This window comes from Cucurbita moschata, unplaced genomic scaffold, assembly GCF_002738365.1.
Source record: "Cucurbita moschata cultivar Rifu unplaced genomic scaffold, Cmos_1.0 Cmo_Scf00001, whole genome shotgun sequence".
In the NCBI taxonomy this organism is placed as follows: domain Eukaryota; kingdom Viridiplantae; phylum Streptophyta; class Magnoliopsida; order Cucurbitales; family Cucurbitaceae; genus Cucurbita; species Cucurbita moschata.
Genome location: NW_019268517.1, coordinates 9,035,896 through 9,057,611, shown reverse-complemented (window position 1 = coordinate 9,057,611; position 21,716 = coordinate 9,035,896). Strand labels below are relative to the sequence as shown.

Sequence of the window (21,716 nt, the reverse complement as noted above, 5' to 3'; positions counted from 1 at the left end):
CACATGGGGTTTAATGCCACTCTTTGTACCAACGAATAATTCACCCACTCACCTTTCTACCCCCCTCAACCAAAATTCATTAATCCCACTTCAATTATAACCAAATTTAAGCCAATCCAATACAATCTCTAGATTTATAAATTAGGGTTAAAGAATGTATAATAGATTAAAGGGCCTATTCAACACACTAAAAAAAAAAAAAAAAAAAAAAAGAAGAATTGAAAGTTCTATGATTTAATAGATATAAAATAGAAGTTAAATTTAAACTTTTTGAGATAAATTACACGCAATTAAAGGGTAAGAACCTATTAAATACTTCTAAAATTAAATAGCATCACCTAAATTTGTGATTTAGAGTAAGAAAAAATCTTCCACAAAAAAAAAATTACTCTTAAAAAGGTTATGGATCCAAATCTACCAATGTGATGGTGATATTCTAGGGGGAAACAACATTATTAAGACTGAGAAAAGGTGAAGTGCTGACTATACTAAAGATCTAATTAGGCATTCTTTCATGGCCGACTCTACCGTATTTCATTATAATTTAAGCAGGACTAGGTATTTGGAAAGAGTTTTATGTACTTACACGTTCTACTAAGAAATTTCCAGCTCCGGAATCTGAAACAACCAATATAATTGCCAAGAATTAAATAGAACAGTAAAAACATCTACTCATCCTCTGAAGTTGTCTTTACTTTACGCAGATGAAATTCATTGCATTGGATGAAAGGTTATACCTTGTTAATTGATGAATCCAATTACCTGGCAGAATGGTCTGGCAAGAAGATTCCACATCGGTTCTGTGTTGAACCATCTTCGCTACATGGTTCTCTAGGTACACCATGAATGGTACCATCTTCACATCAGAAACTCTACTCCATTGAAGTTTCAATTTCAGTTTCAGTTTCAGTTTCGGTTTCAGTTTCGGTTTCGATTTCGATTTCGGTTTCGGTTTCGGTTTTGGTTTTGGTTTTGGTTTTGGTTTTGGTTTCGCCCTCTACAAGCTCAGAATCATCTGGTGTTAGAGCATAGACCCCGACCGTCCTGGAAGGAGCATATACTAGGAATGAACGAGGCCTGTTATCGTAGTTTCCTTCCTGCACAAGCAAAAATGTGAATCCATATCTATCATGGACTAATCTAATTAAAAAAAGATCTAAAGAAACAATCTTACAAATGTGAAGTACTCAGCAGAATGATCAAGCCGATTGTACCCTCCAAACGACGGCTCGTCTGAGTCCAAGACAATCTACAACATGCAAACAATGCCACATTAGAGTTTGAACAGATTAAAATGTGTAAGAGAAAGAACATCGTGACAATTTTAATACTCCCCATACTATAATGACAATGTAAACATAGCACAATTAGTTAGACACACGTATCCTCTATGTTTAGACCCGAAATTCGAATTTCTCACCCATGGGTGAACTTATAAAATATTACACATACTATACCTTGTATTTTCCTGGCTTGAGGCACCCCACTCGATAGTCGTAATAGCTGTTACTCCAATGGAAATTGAAAACAAAAACCAGATCCCCCCTTTCGAACACAATGACTTTATCTCCTTCATCCTTTCGGGAAACGTATTGGTGTTCAGATGTCATGAACTGCAACCACCAGTTAATGTTTAATGTGCATTTTCTGAACTTTTGAAGCCAACTGTGGTTGGTAATTACAGATTTTTAGGCACATGAAAGTCAGCAAGGGAAAAAAAAGGCGACTTCGAAATTATGACAAAAAGATATTATTAAGACAATTAAAGCAGACGAGAATTATCTGCCAATCCAATAAAGTTTTCCACTCTGCATTACAGCTCTGATGACAGAAGACATAAAATTAAAAGACTGAAATACCAAATTTGTAGAGAAGCAGGTTAGATAGGATCAAATATACTTATAAAAAAAACATTAACAACGAAAAATGCATGTCAATCCAGACGTTGCAGTACGTTTCCTTTAGCAGACGACACTTGATTAAAATATTAAATGTAAAATTTGTGCAGAGAGTTTCGACTTTCAGTTAATAAAATGCACAAGAATTAGAGAGAGAGAAAGAGTGAAAAAGAATCATAAATGTGCCCTACAACTCTAGTGGAAAGAAACAAAAACTTAAAATAAGCCATCAGATTTGAATAGAATCAAAATTTTAAGGTTAAGGGTGGATTGATTGGATTGATCTGTTATAATAAAAATGGACAACAAAAAGGCAAAATCCAGGTAGGGACAATCGAGACAACTTTAATGAGAAAAATGAGACCGTCATTACAACGTCTGGAAAGTAAAATTACACGTACGCAAATTTGTATACACACCTTCGTTGTATAAACTTGGACTGAATAAACCGTTTAAGCATAGTTGGACATTTTTACATGTCAGGTCATGCAGTCATTAGATGTGATTTAAATTTTATAATCCAGGGACTTGGGAAAATGTCTCAATATTGAAAAACATAAGCTTTACAAAACTGAGAAAACTTACGCCAAATGCTTCTTCAAGATGCTGCATCGCGCGATCGAATTCTTGCATAAAATGATATCTTAAATACTCTGCATCTCCCTGAGTGCACATATGCAACCTTAATGTTAGTACAGACATATTTATGAAACATATGTATCAACTGGTCCGTCCTTCTGAACTGGAACAGATTTGGTGACTACGACTAGGATGCATTTCCCCAAAGTTCTTTATTAGATGTGTATGGACACTTTACCTTGGAACAAAATATTTTTAAAATGAAAAAACTATACATTTAAAGAATATCAGATAATTGTATTTACATGTAAAATATCCACTGGAACATGTAATTATCTTTATTTCACAATTATTTTTTTGTTTCCAGAGGTATTTCACAATGGCTTATACCACAAGAATTTGATGAAATAGTGCAATTACTAAAAACCAATACATTAAATAATAAATTTTTAAATGAAAAAAGTATCAATTAAAATTAAACAAAATTTTCTATCATTGAAAACCATAATGAAATTATTAAAAGAAAATGAAAGCTAAAATGATATTGAAATAACATTCCCAGGCTCATGGGGAAATAAAAGCAATTTGTACGGAGGCATCAAGAAAGCTTTGAATGCTTGAGAATGAGAATGTGAATTACCACAACAATATAAATACTACTGAAAAGGAAAGGGAAACCTAAAACAACAATAGAATTTAAGAGAATTCAAGACATCATAATTCGTAGATCACGTCTAATGTACACGACAGGAGTGAGAGCACAATCAATGCGAAAACCATTTAAACTGTGGAAAACCTGATCAGAACATAGATCAACAGAAGTTTGGGGAAGCTATTTAGAACGTGGAAAATCTGATCAGGACATAGAGATTAACAGAAGTTTGGGGAAATATTTACTATGTTAGAGGGTATCAAGGCTAACTCAGAGAATTATTTAACTATCGAGCAAAACAACATAGTCAAGGATAGAATTGAAATACAAGCTATCTGATAATTAAAATAAATAAATAATTTCCCCCAATCATACTGCAGAAGCAAACATATGAACGAAGTGGTTAAAAATCCTACTGCTTCATTTTTTTTTCTTCATAATCTAGAAACTTGCTAAACCTTGGTTTCATCAAGCATCCTTTTGAGTTTATAGTCTGGTTACCATAAAAAATAGTCGATATTTTAATCATTTGAGTTCTGACATTGTTGTACTGTACCAAATATCAGCAAGGGAATATGAGGCATTGAAACCTAAGGTTGAGACTTCAGACACGTGAGAATCGCTCTTCACCAAAGTATTGGCCTAAATTAGAGAAGAAAATATAAGTAGGAAATTACTCACCAAATCAAATCTACGCCGACATTTATCATAACTAAAGTTGTTTCCAGGAATTACTGCACCACCAGGAAGATGTTGATCGCCCCTTGGAAAATCAATCCACTCTGGAAGGATGATATAAGACAAATGATTTTCCAGAGGAAATAATAGAGCAACATTTTGATAAAACCATGATACTGCCATACAATGAATGATTTATATGAAATATCATCCCATTTATATAACAATAAAAGACCAAGCAGGGGAGTATCTTACCAGGATGTCCAAATTCATTCCCCATGAAATTCAAATATCCTTCTCCACCCAATCCCATGGTAATAAGCCTTATCATTTTATGTAATGCTATTCCACGATCAATTGCAGGAGTTGATGGTTTATCCAAAGACATGAATTCATACATGTCCTGCAAACATGAATATAGGAGACTTAACAGCAGAAGTAATCCTCTTTGTATGTGCTCCATAAGGTTAATGGAACAACTTCTAATACAAACGAAAAAATTGAAATGAAAAGATATAAGTTAATTTCAAAGTATAGGTTAATAAAATTTATGCCTCATAAAAAACTAAAACCCGACGCCTCATAAAATTGGATGAACGGTTGAAGAAATGAAAACAATAGACAAAAAGTGAACTTCATTTAAACATCTAAAATTTATAGAGGTTTCCATACTTATACTCCCGTAATAAACTTGGATGAGGAGTTTGAGCACAAAATCTACAATTAGACAAATACTAGCCCCAATTCTGGACAAATTTACAGTGATTTATGAGTAGTTCTACATTCATCCATCTTTCTGATAGTTCCTTTTGTTTTTTCATTTCTTTGAGCCAAGCTAACAAACTCATAAAAATTTCAGTAGCTGATAGTAAATGTAAAACACGGAGCTTAGAAGAAATTAGCATGCTAGCATATCTTGAAATATTCTTGTAATGCGAAATTCAATCTGCTACCTTGCTTTTGGGATTCATTTCCGGGCTTGTAACTTTAACAATATAATGAATATGTGTAGTTGACTGCTCTTTGTTAGTATCAAACACAACATGCGATTCAAATGAAAGATAAACTCACATTTCTACAGTGAATTCTATTCTTCAGAATTTTAAGTTTCGTATGGAGCCTACATAACTTAGTTGTTAGTTTACTGCATGCAATTATGAATGGAAAAGAATATGTGGGAAGTTTGAGAACGTTTTCAATAGAAGTATCCAGAGATAACTATACTAGCACTTATGAAAGAATGCGAAGCTTAGATCATGTGCTTCCAAAGGGGGAAAAAGCCAAGAGAATATCTTAAACGTTTAAACACCATCGTTCTACATGTATGCTTTTGAAACTATGAAAATTTTGAGAAGCTTTTTAGAAATTTTGGAAGCACCATCAAACAACTCAATGTCCTTTCTAATACTAACTATGTGAAGCTTCTGAGTTCTGAACAAAGATTCTTTTTCTTGAGAGGATTTTTCTCCCCTTCAACCTCAAATCAACATGGTCTAAACCTTAGGGGCATGTACATGAAAAGGAAATAATGAAATTAAGAAAACAACTTGAACATGAAATAACAACCCAATAATACTTGAGCAACAGCCTTAAATTTTAAGTGTGATGTCCATCAACAGTAGAGATGTTCACAACACGAGTTCAGGATGATGTTTACTAACCTTGTCCATCAACCAGAACGCAACTGTTTTATCACCAACAAGAGCTTGGTCATGACTCTCAGCATATGCAACACACTTTTCTAACCACCTTCTGTTAACAAGCGTGTGAACAATATCACCCATTTTCCAGTCTTCATCGCTTTTCCTACACCATACACAAAATTGGTTAAGCAGAGCATCTCAAAACTATTTTACGTACACTTGGTGGAGAAAAACTTGAATAAAAATATATCACAAGGAGGCATTGCCCTACTACATTTCCAAATTTGTTTAATCTTTCAAAAAAAAGTTCTAAAATGAACCCTGTTTTATTAATAGGTCATCACTTGTTTTGAAAATTTGTCATTCCAATATTGTATGGGTTATGTCATGCACTAGGGACGTATGACACATGATTTTATCAATAAAAAGATAAATTTGATCACAATTAACTTTGTATTTTACTCATAACTAAATTGAAGAACATTCAGATATGTATTTTTAGCAAATCTAAATAAAGTACGAGGAAGAAAACAACATACTTGAGAAGCTCGATCCATTTATCAGCAATGGCCATGTGCAGCCGGTAATCAAATCCAATTCCACCATCTTGGATAGGAATGCAAAAGGTAGGCATTCCACTGACCTGCAACATTAACATTTAACCTCATGAGAAGACGGCAATACTTTACCATTATAACGGTCAAACCGGTTAAGAATCTAAACCGTTATGATTTATTAAATAATTACCTATATGCAACTTCACATCTAGAATCAGCAAAGTTTTATCATCATATTGATAATATTCAAAGATAAATTAATATGAAGAACTTTAACAAACTTTCAACGAACATTAGTTGATTACATCAATATTAGAGATATTCACAAAATATGAATATGTATTGATTGGCAGATCAGTTTTCCGTTGGTTCAAGCTAAAATCCATTAAAAGGCACTCATGGAGCGTGGGAGGTCTACTCTCACAAAGCTACCCATTGATAGTTGCTTACCTCATGCCTCAACCCCTGCTTAAAAATGTATGCTCTCCTTTAACTTTAACTAACCTGATTTCCAATGTTTACCCCTTGAAAAATTAAACGCTTATTTTTATCAGCAAGATTTCTTGTCCTCAAGGGAGAAGTGAAGAAATTTCTCCCTTATTGTGCCAAATAGTTCCAAAGATGCACCCACGGATGGAACAACCCCCCCNCCCCCCCCCAAAGAAAGCTAAATTCCTAAATGTGGTTTGTATTTCATAATATTTAACTAATGATAAATCAAGACAACGTGTTAACTTAAATACTAAAATAACAACAAAAAAGGTAAATTAACCTTATCTAATCAAATCTACTAAATTTTTGGTTAATTTCCTAATTTGCTATTTACAAAAATGCTCTAATGTTGACATTAATTTTCAACATTCCCCTACCATATAGTTATATATGTCGTACAATCCCAACTTGTTTTTCACAATTTCAAGTTAGGCTTGGTGGGGATATCCCTAGCTGTTGTTTGATAAGCACATAGTTGAGTTTGAACCATTTAATTATCTCGCTTTCTAAGATGAAATATAAACATAACCTATAAATAAATTTTAACAAAATCACTGAATTCCTGAATGGTGTATATGAATTATTATTATTGTTGCTAACATCTATATCAGTATATAAAGGGAAAAGAACAAAGCTCTGGTTACAAACAAGTGTCATTTTATGATAAATTCATGAAACATACATCTTCACCAATTGTAACAGCCTCGGGATAAAGCCCATGAATCATATCATTCACCAGCATCAAATACACCACAGCATCTACATCTGTAGCAAATCCAAAGTACTCGTTGTAGTTTCCAGTAAACCCTACCTACAGCACACACAAATAAAGAAGAAAGAAAAAATTCTCGTCATAAGCCAAAGCATGAATATAATATAATAAATCCTGACACAGTGAACAATTGTAGCCAAATTGAGAGCGAGGATTATCCATATCAAAAAATAAAATGATAAAGACCTGCAGATTTGTAGGCAGCGGACTGGTTTGATCAAAATTTTAAAATGTCATTCCTATATAATATCTATATATAGGAATGACATTTTAAAATGTCTACATATATATATATATATATATATATATATATAGACACACACACACAAGGGAAATAAGCCTTTAAAACCAAATTTCTCAGAAACGAAAGCCCGACACCTTGCCCCATCTTGTGAGGTAAGTTCCCCAACCCCCCTTGAATAGTGTACCTCTAGGCCACGATGTGTATACATCATGGAGGTCACACCATCAAATCTGAACCCATCGAACTTGTATTCTTCGAGCCACCATCTAGCATTTGATACTAGAAACCTTAGTACCTAAAAGAAGATATAGAAGGATGAAACCTTAGGTTATATATAGACATGAGATAAACATAAACGGGGGACAAAGCAGAGTTCATCCACACATAAAGACACGCAATTGTTAAATTACCAATCAACGTTAAGGGGTTCGAACGTAAGACCTAATCTGGTACCACGTTAGATCACCAATCAAATTAAATTGATGGGTTATGGTAAATTTAATTATATCAATACTCCAACAATTTATAATTAGAAAAGAAAAAACTTACTTCCCAGCTTCCGTAATTAAAAAGACGAGAATCCCACATCCAATGATAACCTCGGGATCCAGAATGAAAGTAATGGTTATCAGTGCCATCAAACATGTTTAGTCCATCCAACACATTCTTTGATGCATGGCTGTATTTGTAATAAAATATAGATCAATAAAAAATTATGGTTTTCTAAAATGGGCAATAGATGATAAAGACAAACAAACTTGGAAGAATATTCAATATCAAACATGGGAAACAAAGAAATGACTGTATTTGTAATCAGAGGTAGACCAATAAAGAACTATAATTTTTTTAAATGGAAAATAGATGATAAGAAAAAAACTTGGAAGAATATTCAACATCAAGCAAGGTAAACAAAGAGCCAGATAATGGAATTGAACATATAGTCAAAGATCTGAAAAACTGTGGTCAGAGGAAACAGTGTCTTGAAAATTTTACACTACATCACCGGACCCATTGGATTTTTTTCTTTTTTCTTTTTCAGTTATAGATTCTATTCTATCAAGGAATGAATATTCTTCTTTCCTACTAAAAACATGTCAAATTGTATTTACAAAGAACAATTGGTTAGATCCGGCATGCATAAACCTGTGGGAGTCAGGGTTGATGAAATTTAATTCTCTAGTTCTTTTGCATGTTATTGTCATCAATTTAGAAGAAAAGTAGACGGGAATTACCCATCACCTCCATGTATGCCACATGATTTTAAAAGGAAACTTTTTTATCCAATAGATCTAGGTAATGAATACTGAAGGGATTTAGAACAGAAGGGGGAAAAAAAAACAATTCTCCTACAAAGTAGTGTTCTGAAAATAAAATATTGTTTCCAGTTCTTTCCACAGTCTTGGTCTCTTTCTCTTTGCTTACCTATGAACAATATCCATGAGAACAAGCAGACCGAGCTCATGAGCTCTATCTATCAAAGATTTAAGCTCTTCAGGGGTTCCACAGCGACTGCTAGGAGCAAAAAAGTTGGTAACATGGTACCTACATTAAAGTGCGAAAGTTACAAATTGAATGCCGGGAGATGCCACACAAAGTGATGGCAAAAGTCCTCAAAATGCTGCATACCATTTATTAACACAATTATACTAAAAACTGCAGCAAATTTAGAAAAATCCACATATAATAAACATGAACTTACCCAAAGCTAGCATAATAGGAATGCTCTTGGATAGCCATGATCTGAACAGCATTGTATCCAAGCCTCTTAATACGAGGAAGGACATCATCTCGAAAGTTTGCATACGTATTTATAATAGGTTCCTAAAATTCAATGTTCAGCAATAGATGTGAATGAAGAATGTTGTACAGTGGCACAACATAAGAATATTGAGAATTTCATATGTAAATGAATATTTCAATATCCCTTTTTATTCTACAATCAATCATGAAGTAATGTTTAAATAGCTCCATCTTTCTCTCTCAACTCTCCAATCACTCCTTTCCTTCTTTAAGCTTTTCCAAGTAAATACTAGGGTTTTCTCCCCAAAAAAAGAAAGTAAAGCTTAAAAGTCTCTAGAAACTACTAGGCAGGTTAAGTATGAACTCTTGTGGCATGCGGTTTATGGCATTAATGTGGATCTTTTTTCGGTTGAATCAGCTTACTTCCAAGCTCCATTCCAAGGTGGAGTCTCCTGGAGGTAATTCAAAATCCTCTCAATCCTCTCAATTCTGGTCTACTATTTCTGATAAAATTATTTAGAAGTTGGATGGAGGGAAGAGATTTCAATTATCTAGGGTTTGGAGATTGACTTTTGTGCAATTCAGTATTTCCCAATCTTCCTATCTATTTTATGCCAATTTTCATCACGCCTGCTCTGAAGTGTGTCAAGTGGTGTCAAACATATTATATGGGGTTAAACCGAGGCCTTGTTGGCAAAAGGAGTGGCTGTTTGCGAAGGCTATGGAAGCTTGTTGAACTCTAACTCATTTCAGGTTTGGAAATGGCAAGCAAAGCTCTTTTTGGCATGACAAATGGTCGGGTAATTCTCCTTTTAAACTTGTTTATCCACATCTCTATCAGGTGGTTTCTTCTCCAAATGGTTCTGTGTTTAACTGTTGGGGTTTTTCCCTTCAAAGCTGAAAATTTGAAACTAGAAGAAACTGTAAGGATAACGAACTTGAAGAATTTGGTCTATTATTGCCTAATTTAGCATCAGTTTCAAGGGAGGATGCCAGAGGCTAGAGTTCAAATTCTTTGGGAGTTTTTTCAGTCAGTTCTCAATGTAGCATATATCAATCTCCTGTGGTCAATCTCAATCTTCTTTGAGTTAATGTAGTCAAAGCTTTAATGTCAGACATATGGTTAAAAGGAATGGGAGTATTTTTAAAGACATGAATTTGAGAAGTTAACCCACGTACTTACCAAGTAAATCGTGCAAATTTTAAAATTATCCTAGAGAAAACAAGGGGTGGACAAAAGGATTGTTGGAAATTAAAAGGTCCAATAAAGTAACCATTTTTAGTTTCACTAGTGAATTTGGGTGGTTTAACACAGCAGTCAAATTACACTGAAAATGTTCTTCTACCTGATTAAGCTCTACATTCTGTTTCATATAGAAAGCCAAAATTCCAAGGTACATTAATTCTTTTTTCTTGGTTGGTTTCTTTGGAGAGGCTAAACACCGTACACTTTGTCTAATGATCTTCATCCACAGTTGTGGGTCACTTTGGTCAAACAATTTAACGTGTTTTAACACTTTTATGCCACTTCCAAGCATAATCTTGAGTAGGAAGTAATGTTGCCATATAAAAGAACACAGGGAAAAAAAAAGAAAAAAACAAAGAGGAAAAGCATTTAAACAGAAATCAGAAAGTATCTATCATAGGGAACAGAAGATGTTTACCGTACTACTCATACCAACATGGCTCTCATAAATTCTAAGTGCCCTCGGCTTTTTTGGCTGAGGATGTTGAAATACATATTTTTCCTACAATAACGAGAGGTAAACAGAAAGTAAATTCCAGTAAAACAAAGCAGTTTGCAGCTTAGCTGTAGAAAGTCATACAATAATAAGTAGCCAGTAAGCAAGCAATTATCACCAAATAACAATGCAGTAGTTAAGGATTTTACTCACCCATGATCTCCCTAAACAACCGGAGAAAATTTTAAGAATATAATTAATTTTCCTCTTTGGTAGACAATATCACTAAAATGAAAAAAAAAAAAGATGTACCATTAGCCATTCATTTTGGAACGCTATAATCTAATGTCAGTAATCTATTTTCCCAATATTTATTAATATTTTCATAATTGCAGTTCCAAAAGGTTTTCCATACTGCCTAAACAATTATACGATAGATTGGTGAATTTATAAAATATACCTCTTCTGGTGGATCATAGTATATGCCATTGTACGGTATTTCACCTGGAGCCTGTACAGAAAACTTGATCCAAGCAGGAATTGAGTCTTTGATGCCAGAAGGAGAATCCATTCGAATCTACAAGTATCGACAATTCAGATACATGATGGAAAATCAGAAAGAAGGAAAAAAAAAAAAAAAAAAAAAAAACCAAACTAAACTAAGCGCTACAAACCATCCATCTACTTAAAAAATTCTCAACCCAACCCAAGTTACGCAATCAAATCAGTACATCACATTTCTTTGGAAAAACCTCACTTTTTGTAGAATCTAACGAAGCTCAGCAAATGGAACTAAGTGAAGAAATATAACAGCATCCAAGAGACACAGAGAAAGACTTACAGTTGCCACGCACACTAATCAGGAACCTATTGAGTCTAACTCACGTAGGAAGATTGAATCTATTAAGTGTTGCACACAGGCAAACTATGCTTGAGATGAATGTTTCAACCTTAGGTTAGTTGTTTTAGGCCCTCCCATCATTGTTGAAAATACTATTAAATATCAGTATTTGTCAATTGTTGACTCTGTCTTGGCCAATAAAAAAGGTCATTCAGCAAGTTGTTCTCAACTATTTTAATTTCATGGCAATTCAGCAAGAATGAAGCTACCCACGACAAGCTCCAATGTAGGATGTATGAACATCTCTCCTTATTGCTGTGTTTCATTTGCAAGAATAGTTCTGAATCACAAGGCCATCTTTTTGTAACATGTAAATATGCTATTCTTCTCTTCCTCCCCTGAATAGTTCTGAATCACAAAGCCATCTTTTTGTATCATATAAATGTGAAATTCTTCTCTTTTCCTCTTCTGGACGTCACACCTTCTCTCTGATGTTTTACTGGGAAATCCCATTTAGAAAGGAAATCAGAGCTTATCTGGATGCACATTGTGAGGACTTTTATATGTCTTACTTGGGTAGAAAGGAAGCAAAGAATACATAAAGAGATGGAGCTTCCTTTTGATACATTTTTGGATGCTATCATCTTTCTGGGGTAAATGCTCCCTCTTTTCTGTTACTATGACCTAGATATCTTTATTTCGAAAATACCTGAATCTTTTTTCTAAATATATAAACAATGAGCTCATACAATTATTGAGTTTGACCCTCATTTCCTTGGGTAGAAATGAAGCAAAGAATACATTAAGAAATGGAGCTTCCTTTTGATACATTTTTGGATGCTATAATTTTTCTGGTTATTACTTGGGGTAATTGCTCCCCCTTTTCTGTTACTACAGCTTCTCTAATCACATATCCAATCGGAGGGTCTTTTCAACTCCTTCTGAGCAGGCTCTCCCCTTCTTTTCTAATTTTGTACCATCAATATTGTTTCTTATCAAAATAATAATAATAATAAATAATAATAATTAGTTAATAAATAAATAAACGTCCATAACTCTAAATGAATATCTTCTAGAGTCCTAAAATCAAATTATTTTCCTTGCATAATTTATACACCGTCTTGAGAATATGTACCTTCACTCGAGAACCATGAGGAATGGCTGGGGAACCATCTGCATTATTAGGCAAAAAAATTTGCCAGACACCAAACTCATTCTGCACATACAAAAAAACATAATTGTAAATAGCATTCTAAATACAAAGAGTACTAAAATGCTCAATAAGTATCGGTTCAGAGAGAGGAGAGAGCAAAGAAATTTATGAGGACAAACAATAGGCAGTTGGGATCTACAACAAATATCACATACCCGGGTCATAATATCTGCATTAGGATTCCAATTGTTGAAGTCTCCAATCAACGCAGCTGACTAAAAGAGGAAGAAAGAAGTTATTTTCCTCGAAGTTCATCAAAAACATAAACGCACAGAAAACTCAAGTAGAAGATGCCAGAAAATTGCTCCAACAACCATCAAGCTATATTGTTTTCCAATTAAATGAAAGCCGTTTGGGTGCATTCAGGAAATAGCAGTTTGGACGACATCTATGTCTCATCAATTGACCAAATCAACTTTGCTAGTGTCTTAACGATTTTTATGTGTGAAAATATTCGAGAGATTTTGATATCCCTTGTGACAAACTTAAAAGAAATGGAAACGAGATATCAATCATTAATGTGAAGAAATTGGAGACTTCTAGGGATAACAGAGACATCAACATTCAACAAAGAACTTGAGGAAGAACCAAAAACGAATGGGAAAATGGTTAAGAGATCTGGTCTCCTAAATCACCATTGAATTTTCAAAGAATTTGTTGATTCAGCTGTTCTGAGGATCTTTTTTTTTTTCAAAGAATGACTCCACTTTTAGTGAAAATAATAAACCAGTTGGAATTCCATTTATTCAAGGAGCTCCTCGGGGAATAAGGATTTTCTTTGCAAATTTTGATGAGAAATTTCAAAGAATAAACCACTCTAACAGTGACAAACAGGTGGAAGAAGAATAGGAAGATGTCAAAACCCTGTCCTCGAGAAAGGATACGAAGTTGCATATTGTTCCAAACTATGAAAGGGCTTCCAATTTCTAATGTGTCACCAATTACCATCCAATAAAAATCCCTCACATGTTCTGCAATAGTAGAAGAAATCTTCTCAAAAAGCCGACAAAGGAGAAGTAAAGAGAATTGTGTCAAAAACAAACTTAAGATCGTTAATGACAAGGAAGCTTTCTCCCACATTGAAGCTTTTCACAAAACACAGACCATGGCCTCTAAGAAGTAGTTTGTTAAGTTAGTCAACAAGAAAAACAAAATAGGGAGGTGAGAAAAGACTTAGATCATAAAGAGGCCTTTAAAAACTGAGCTGCAAGATAAACCCGTGATAGGGTCAATCTTCAAGGGGGGGCATGATTCCTTAACTTCTACAGAAGGATGTTATTCCGATAAAGACCAATATTCTCTAATTTCTAAGGACCCGAGTACAAATGATAGCAAGCGATCCGAACTTAATCTTTCCATTCTAGAAACCCTTGCATTCTCTTATATAGCCAGCCAGCGTGAAGCAGCTCGAAAAATGCTGTCAATAAGAGTATATATATTATATACACAAGCAAGCCCGCTAGTTCAACTAATCTCACGGGACAACTGCTCGACTTTACTACATTTGATTGACAAAGAAACACATAAGATATTAAATCCTAAGTAGGTGGACAACATGGACTGAACCATCCCCTCTGATCTCTGGGATCTCTTTATTATACCCATAGCTCTTATTGACCACTAGGCCAACTCATGGGTTAAAATCTATCGATGAGAGTTAAAATTGAATTCTCCCTTATATTGGACGATGGACAGGTTATTAATAATGTTGTTAAATAGCCTTCCGAAGATTCACAGTAAATGCTATGCCTTCTTTTTCTTCCTAATTTATCGCAAAAAAAACTGATGGAAAAATTCTGTACCCTTTTTCAACTGTGAACCACTACTTTCCAACAAAGGGTCACACGAACATAGAAATGGTCGAGGAAAGCATCATTTTACATCTCCTTTGTGATTTTTGTTATTTTCTGTTTTACTTTCACTCCCTTGTCGGGTTCATATTGAGCATTAGTCTCTTTTGGCTGCATCATTTTAAATCTCTTGACATGTACATTAGCAATCATCTTATAAGACAAAAGGTCAAACTAATAGGGTCCTTGACAGTTTTGGGATTAGTATTTTTTTTCTTTTTTTTTTTTTTGGTGGGGGTAGTCACAAAAGCTAGTTCCTAGGAATGCCAGAATAAGCTCTGCCTCAAGAACGGTAGAAATCTGACCCCTTATTTTCAGATTAAAAAACTTATAAATGCACCACGAAACACCAAAAAAAAGAAAAAGTGAACAACAAAACTACAGTTTGTGAGATCTCACATCGATCGAAGAGGTAAACGAGTGCCAGCGAGGACGCTGAACCCCGAAGGGGGTAGATTGTGAGATTCCACATCGGTTGGTGAGGGGAACAAAACATTCTTTATAAGAGTGTGGAAACCTCTCCCTAGCAAACGTGTTTTAAAAATCTTGAGAAAGCCCAACAGGAAAAACCCAAAGAGGACAATATCTGCTACCAATGGACTTGGGCTTTTACAAATGGTATCGGAGCTAGACACCGGGGCGGTGTGCCAACGAGGACGCTGAGCCCTGAAGAGGGTGGACACCAAGTGGTGTGTCAGCAAGGACGTTGGGCCCCGAATAGGGGTGGATTGTGAGATCTCACGTCTCCGAGAGGGGAACGAAGCATTCTTTATAAGGGTGTAAAAACCTCTCCGTAGTAGACAGAGTTTTAAAAACCTTGAGGGGAAGCTCGAAAGGGAAAGCTCAAAGAGAACAATATCTACTAGCGGTGGGCTCAGGCTGTTACACAACTAATTTAGATACCATGGCATATTTACTCCAAAGAATTGTTCACCAAGTACAAAAATATTATGATTCTCGACTAGCTATGGTTTCTAAATAGTTCCCTGATCAATGCCAAAGCAAGCAACTGAACAAGAATAAATTAAAAATTCTGTTATCATTGAATGGAAAACTGACCGTAGCTCCTGGTGCCCATTCACGGTACGTGATACCTGTGGCACTGAAAAAACCAATTTTAAACAAATTTAGAAACCATACAAGAAATTTATCATGCATGGTTTAAATAACAATTAATTGGAAAAAGAAGGTGATCTACTCATATTGTCAACGTATATAACAGAAAGAGAAGGGGAACTAGTGGGTAAGAAGTGTAAAGTAAGTGGGGTGCCTTTTTGTAGCTAACTAGTAGACGGAAAGGGGAGAGGAGATAATGACCATTTAGGATAGAGCGAGGGGGAGAAGTACTCGTTCAGGTGATAAACTAACAAATGGGAGAGAAAGGTAAAGTCTCTAATCTTCCCATAGGCTCGCACTTCTATGTGCTCTTTTGAATCTGAAGTGAATTCAATCCATGGTAGACATGAACGATTTTTTTTTATTGGAATGGAAGGAATTACTTTAAGATATCTTAAACGAACATAAACATTTTATTGCAGAAATAACAAAACGATACTAATCAAGGATAGATATGATAAAATTAAGGAAACATGAAGTATGAATATGATAATCGAGCCACATATGAAGCTTCACCAAAAATGACAAAAATAGTCCTAACTAGTCTTCTAATGACTCCCAAGTTTCTGGAATAAGTAGGCTATTTATTTGAGCTAAACAAACAACACTTCACAAGATTAAAACAATGACTTTCAAAATCACCTTTGTCACTTTGGATTGGGCAAAACCTGCTCCTAAGTACATATCCGCATCTTGACTCACATGCAAATTCTCATTGAAATTACCAAATACTGCTAAAAATATAATTTCACGTTTACTTCATTTATTGGTCATAAACTATTTTTATATTTCTACATACTTGGTATCCTTATTTCCCTGAGATTGCTGAAATATCTGTATACCTCTTTAGTACTTTATTTTTGACATACAAATATATCCTCCATACAACAGTAAAAGAATTATCTGAGATTGCTGAAATATCAATAAAAGAATAGATAAAACATTATTGTTCTACAAGTTCCGATTTTATTACACATAACAATAGTGCCAATCATAAGGTGGTCTGTATCAGTGTTTTCACACTTCCAAGTGCGTGTGAGAGAGAGACACAGGCAGCACATAAAATCTAAGAAAGTTACCTGCGTGTGAAACCAAACTTTTCATAGCCACGGGAGAACGCTTCTAACCCACCTTCATTCTGGTCAATAGCCTCCCTTAGCCTTCTGTACTGTCCATAGCTAAATATATACAGAAATGGTTAGACTTTATCCGACATGCAATGAGAAAAAACAAAAGATTTTTTTTTTTTATGTAAGGTCGGTGATAAAAGAAATATGAAAGATTCTGCAAATTTGATATTCTTCAAAGATTCCACTGCTATTGATTGAATTTCTAAAAGACAAATGAGAAAGCTGGTTTTTCGAAAGGGAGAAAACTCACTATTCAATTTTTTCTTTTTCTTCTTATTTCTGAGTATGCTCATTTACATCATATTTGTTTCCCAGATGCCAGCAAACGTCATCAAGACTCATGAAAAGAAGATGAGAGGCATTTTCTATGGGCTGAGGGTACTGATTATGGAGCCGCTTGGTTGGGAAGTGATCCCTTTTTCACACTTCTTGGGGTGGGGAGACTCGCATTCCTGACCTCTTGGTTGAGGATAGCCTCGGAGCTATTTTCACTTTGGCACTTTTCTCCCTTTTATACATGTGGCTTTTAACACATTTCGCAAAAGACCCCAAGAACATTCAAATTTTCTTCTGAAATTTAATGATAAAGGGCATTACATTTTGCTTCTCTCCCAACACATGCTGCCTTTGAAAGAGGGATGGGAGGACCAAAACCATCAATTCATGCACTTCTGTGTTCGTTCTTCAAGAATTTTGGTCCTTCCCTAAGAATGCTTCTTTCAACCTTGAACAAATCCTGAGAGATCATCTTTTCAATGAAATGCAACGTCCTTTTGGAGAATGCAACTAAGGGGGTTATTTAGAAAATTTACCTAGAAAGACTTTTCAAGGATACTTCAAAAGAAAGTGAAGGAACTTCGGTACATATACTTCAAAGTCTCTTCAAAGTTCCTTTCCAGAGATCCTCACTGTAATTATAGTTCTCCTTTTCATTAATATCAGATGTATAAATTTTTGGAATCCCCTTAGCTTCTTTCAATATGATGTCTTATATGTGTTATACTTGTTTTATAACCAATGGAAGTTACTTACCAAGGATGACGATACAGACTTACCGGTAATCAAGATGTCCTTTGTGAGCCAACAAATATGGATCTATTTCATAGATTCTCTGCCCACTGCCAGGTGGAGGAATGGATCTCACAGTGGGTTCGGCCAAGCTACTTTTTGAAGGAATTGATATTTCCTCCAATGGTGCTTGATCCATCAGCTTCTCATCAGCTTCTATTGTTTGACTATCTACATCATGAAGCACCTGAAACCAAGTTACAAAAATAATGAAGGTAATCTGTCAAGAAACTTATTGATGTGACAACGAAAGTAAACATGGGTATATAGACAAAAGTAAAGACATCAAATCAATACGACTAATAGACAAAAGCTATCCTCATGAACGTCTTTAGAATGAGAAAATGCAAGTCCAGCTGGTTGTTTTCAGCATATTAAAATATCTCTTTTAGAAGAAAAACCAAAATTTAAGTAATTGAATGGGCCTAGACATAGATAAATTTACTGACAGTACTTATACAGGGCAAAGATAGCCAGACCGCTGATTTATAGGATTGATTTTAAAATGGGTTTGGAATTTAAGATTCTAAGTATAACTTTAGGGTTTCAAAACATCTCACCTATAGTTAGAATGGTTTTAAAAAACAGCCTTCCAACTAGAAGCAATCAAAGAAGGAAAATAGTTGCAAAAAATAGATCTATGTTCGGGGTATCCAAATTAATGAGACCAAATGACCAAAACTTTCTTGTTCAGATTGGTGAGACCATAGATGATAGACTTCAAGGTATTAAGGACTGATCTAGGTTCTTTTTTTTTTTTTTTTTTTTTTTTTTTTTGAGATATTCAATCAAAAGAGCTCTCACCAAAGCATTGAGAGAAAGAGCATCACAGCAAGGATTGCAAAGAATACACATATTGGTTGTAGGTGGCAATTAGGATGTCTCTCTTGAACTTCTTTTATACCACCTCGTTTCCATGCAAAATCAATGACTGACTATAAGTCTGTGGTTTCTAAATAGCAACTTTGCTCCCAATATCGACTAAATGATTTTAAATATCAGCCTAAATTACACTTAAGCTGTAAGAACCTCAGTAGAACCAAGAACATAAATATCACTAACCTGATCATCCTCTGATACTACGCCAGAAATTTCAGGCTCACCGTCCAAAGTCGGAGAGCTATCGCTTTCACTCCCAGGAACCAGTATGTTACCAGAAGCAGCAGTTGAGGTCGACAACACGGAATTAGAATCGTAAGTGGACTTCGTACCAACAATCTTCCCTGCAAACAAGGATCAAATCAACTCCATCTACAGAAATACAGTGTAGGTAATTTCACAAGTACGAATTAAAGTTCATTAACCACTAAACTGTTCACAAGTCCTCTTAACAAACAATGACTCAAAAGACTTCCCGTAGTAATAACCAGCCAGAAAAATCTCAACACACAACGTACACGTACAGCCAACACTGGCGATCCAATTCCAATCATACAAAAAACCTAACAAAGCATACAGACGACATTTTCCAGCAAAATTAATCAAAAATACCAGTCAAACACGAAAATCAACACGAGCTCCAGGAGTCTACATGTCAGCAAAGAATTAAAGTGTTATGAAGAAGGAAAATGCAAAAGTGAGGTGAGTACTAGCAGACGATTCCTTCCTCATGAAGAGAGATAGCGGCATCTTCCTGTCGCCATTGAAGGAAGAGTCGGAGTACTTGCAGAGCGCCGGAACTGCAGGGAACCGAATCCCTGGGATCGTATAAACCATTTTCCGACGAGAGAGAAAGCGGTGGAGAAGAAGAAGCAGAGAGGATTCACTGAGAGGAAGGTGATGAAACTGCGTGAAGTTAGAAAAAAAGTGTATATTCAGTGAGCATTCAGTATTCACAGAAATCGGAAAGAGGGGGAAACGAACGGCGCGAGAGAGAAGAAAGAGGAAGGGAGATTGTATGACACGTGGACAGTCACGTCACGTGGGTCTACACCATTCGAATTTTTTTTTACTACAAATTCAGTTCTCCCTGATTTCGCCATTATAAAAATTAAATCGCCATAATAATAATAATAATAATAATAAAATAGCATTAATAATAAAATAATAATAATGTTTTTGTCCGTACGTGGAGTTTTTTTTTTTTTTTTCATTTATAAATTTAAACCTTTTGAATTCTGATTTAATAATGTATAGTTTAATTAATTGAATACATTTTATTTATTTATATTTATTAGAAATGTCTATTTAACTCTAATGATAATTAATATAAAAATATAAATATATTTTTAAAAATTTTAAGGCTATATTTGGAATTTCATACGAAAAAAGAAAAATGGTACAAAATTAAAAAAATGAAACAGATGAGGCAAGCCACGTGGGTACGACGTCGTTTTGTGGAGATCAGATATGAGAGGCTGTGAATCTGAATCCCTGACGGTGTGCGTGTCCCTTCCTTTCTTCCTATCCTCTCTCTCTTATTTTTTTATATTTTAATTTTTTCATTCTCTCTCTAACTTTAACTTATATTTTTATTTATTCATTTCTAAATGACTCATTAACCAAAGTAAGTTTAATGTTATTTTAAATTTGTTAGATTGCTTATGGAATCATCAACAAATGTACTAATTAATTATAATTTTCTAATCAATTTTAAATTATGATACAATAATAATATATTTTATATTAATTTTTATTTACTAACTCCTAGATTAACACTACACGCTAAGCTGAACTACATTTGAATTAAGCTGAACTACATTTGAATGAGAGTTATTATTCCTTTCTTTTCGGTGGCCTCTTGAAAATTTAAGCACGTGATTTAGGAAAAAACATGTTGAAAAAATTCGTGTTGGTTGGTGAAAAAGTTTGCATTTTTAATGCATAAATGTAACGGTCCAAGTTTATTAACATGTTTGATAGGTATTAGTTTTCACACCCTTATAAGAAATAATTTGTTCTACTCTCCAACCGATGTGGGATCTCACAATTAAGTCGAGCACAGCTCAATTGATTAGTTTGAATGACTCCATCCTCGTATATTGTTAAACAAGAATTATCATCTTATCAATCTGTCAACATCGACTACTAAAAGCAATTTCATTGACATTTCTGCTATCAAATCTCCAAAAAGAGAAAGAAAAATTAATTCTCAAGTGAAAGTACAAAATTGAATAAGTTACGAAAAAACAAACCAAAGTACCGAAACATACTAAAAGAATGAAAAATCACGATGAAATTTAACAACGCACTTTTATCAAAAAAAAAAAAAAAAAAAAAAAAAAACATTCATGATAGAAAAAGGCGTAAAATCTATGAATATGTATTTAAAAATATAACAAAATTTAAAATGTTACAAAAAAAAATCATAATAATAATAAAAAGTTGTGATATTTTTTTAAAAAAATATTAATGAAAATGAAAGAAATAATAAATCCAAATGGCCCTTTCCATTTTGAAGATGAAACTTGGAGGGCCATTCAATTTTTTATTGCCAAAAAGAGAAATCCCATCAGAATTTTAGTTTCTAAAAAGTATATTCTATAGTCTCAAAATATCTCGGAAACGAGTAGCTGTAACAACCCGACTTCTCTGACAATCATTACTACATGTCTGCTAGTA

The 21,716-nt window shown here is 34.4% G+C and overlaps 1 protein-coding gene across 1 annotated transcript; it reads right to left on the bottom strand.

The window, feature by feature from the left end:
- Positions 1–515: 515 nt before the first annotated feature.
- On the bottom strand, positions 516–20,014 carry LOC111447598 (1,4-alpha-glucan-branching enzyme 2-2, chloroplastic/amyloplastic-like). The gene is made up of 22 exons (XM_023086850.1): positions 19,745–20,014; positions 19,218–19,378; positions 18,143–18,342; positions 17,037–17,135; positions 15,901–15,943; positions 13,147–13,206; positions 12,914–12,994; positions 11,398–11,514; positions 10,920–11,003; positions 9,215–9,336; positions 8,938–9,057; positions 8,065–8,194; positions 7,700–7,810; positions 7,182–7,310; positions 5,990–6,093; positions 5,469–5,613; positions 4,063–4,210; positions 3,811–3,911; positions 2,484–2,561; positions 1,458–1,613; positions 1,175–1,249; positions 516–1,097 (listed from the first exon to the last, which is right to left on the bottom strand). The coding sequence occupies exons 1-22, from the start codon at positions 19,869–19,871 to the stop codon at positions 873–875; spliced, it is 2,616 nt and encodes an 871-aa protein (XP_022942618.1). The 5' UTR covers positions 19,872–20,014; the 3' UTR covers positions 516–872.
- Between the last annotated feature and the right edge of the window lie 1,702 nt (positions 20,015–21,716).

Coding starts and splice junctions, on each gene's coding strand:
- LOC111447598 (XM_023086850.1), bottom strand. CDS start 19,871: ATGGTTTATACGATCCCAGGGATTCGGTTCCCTGCAGTTCCGGCGCTC. Junction 12,995..13,146: donor ATGCAGATATTATGACCCGG/GTATGTGATATT, acceptor TTGTATGTGCAG/AATGAGTTTGGTGTCTGGCA. Junction 2,562..3,810: donor GTCGGCGTAGATTTGATTTG/GTGAGTAATTTC, acceptor ATGTGCACTCAG/GGAGATGCAGAGTATTTAAG.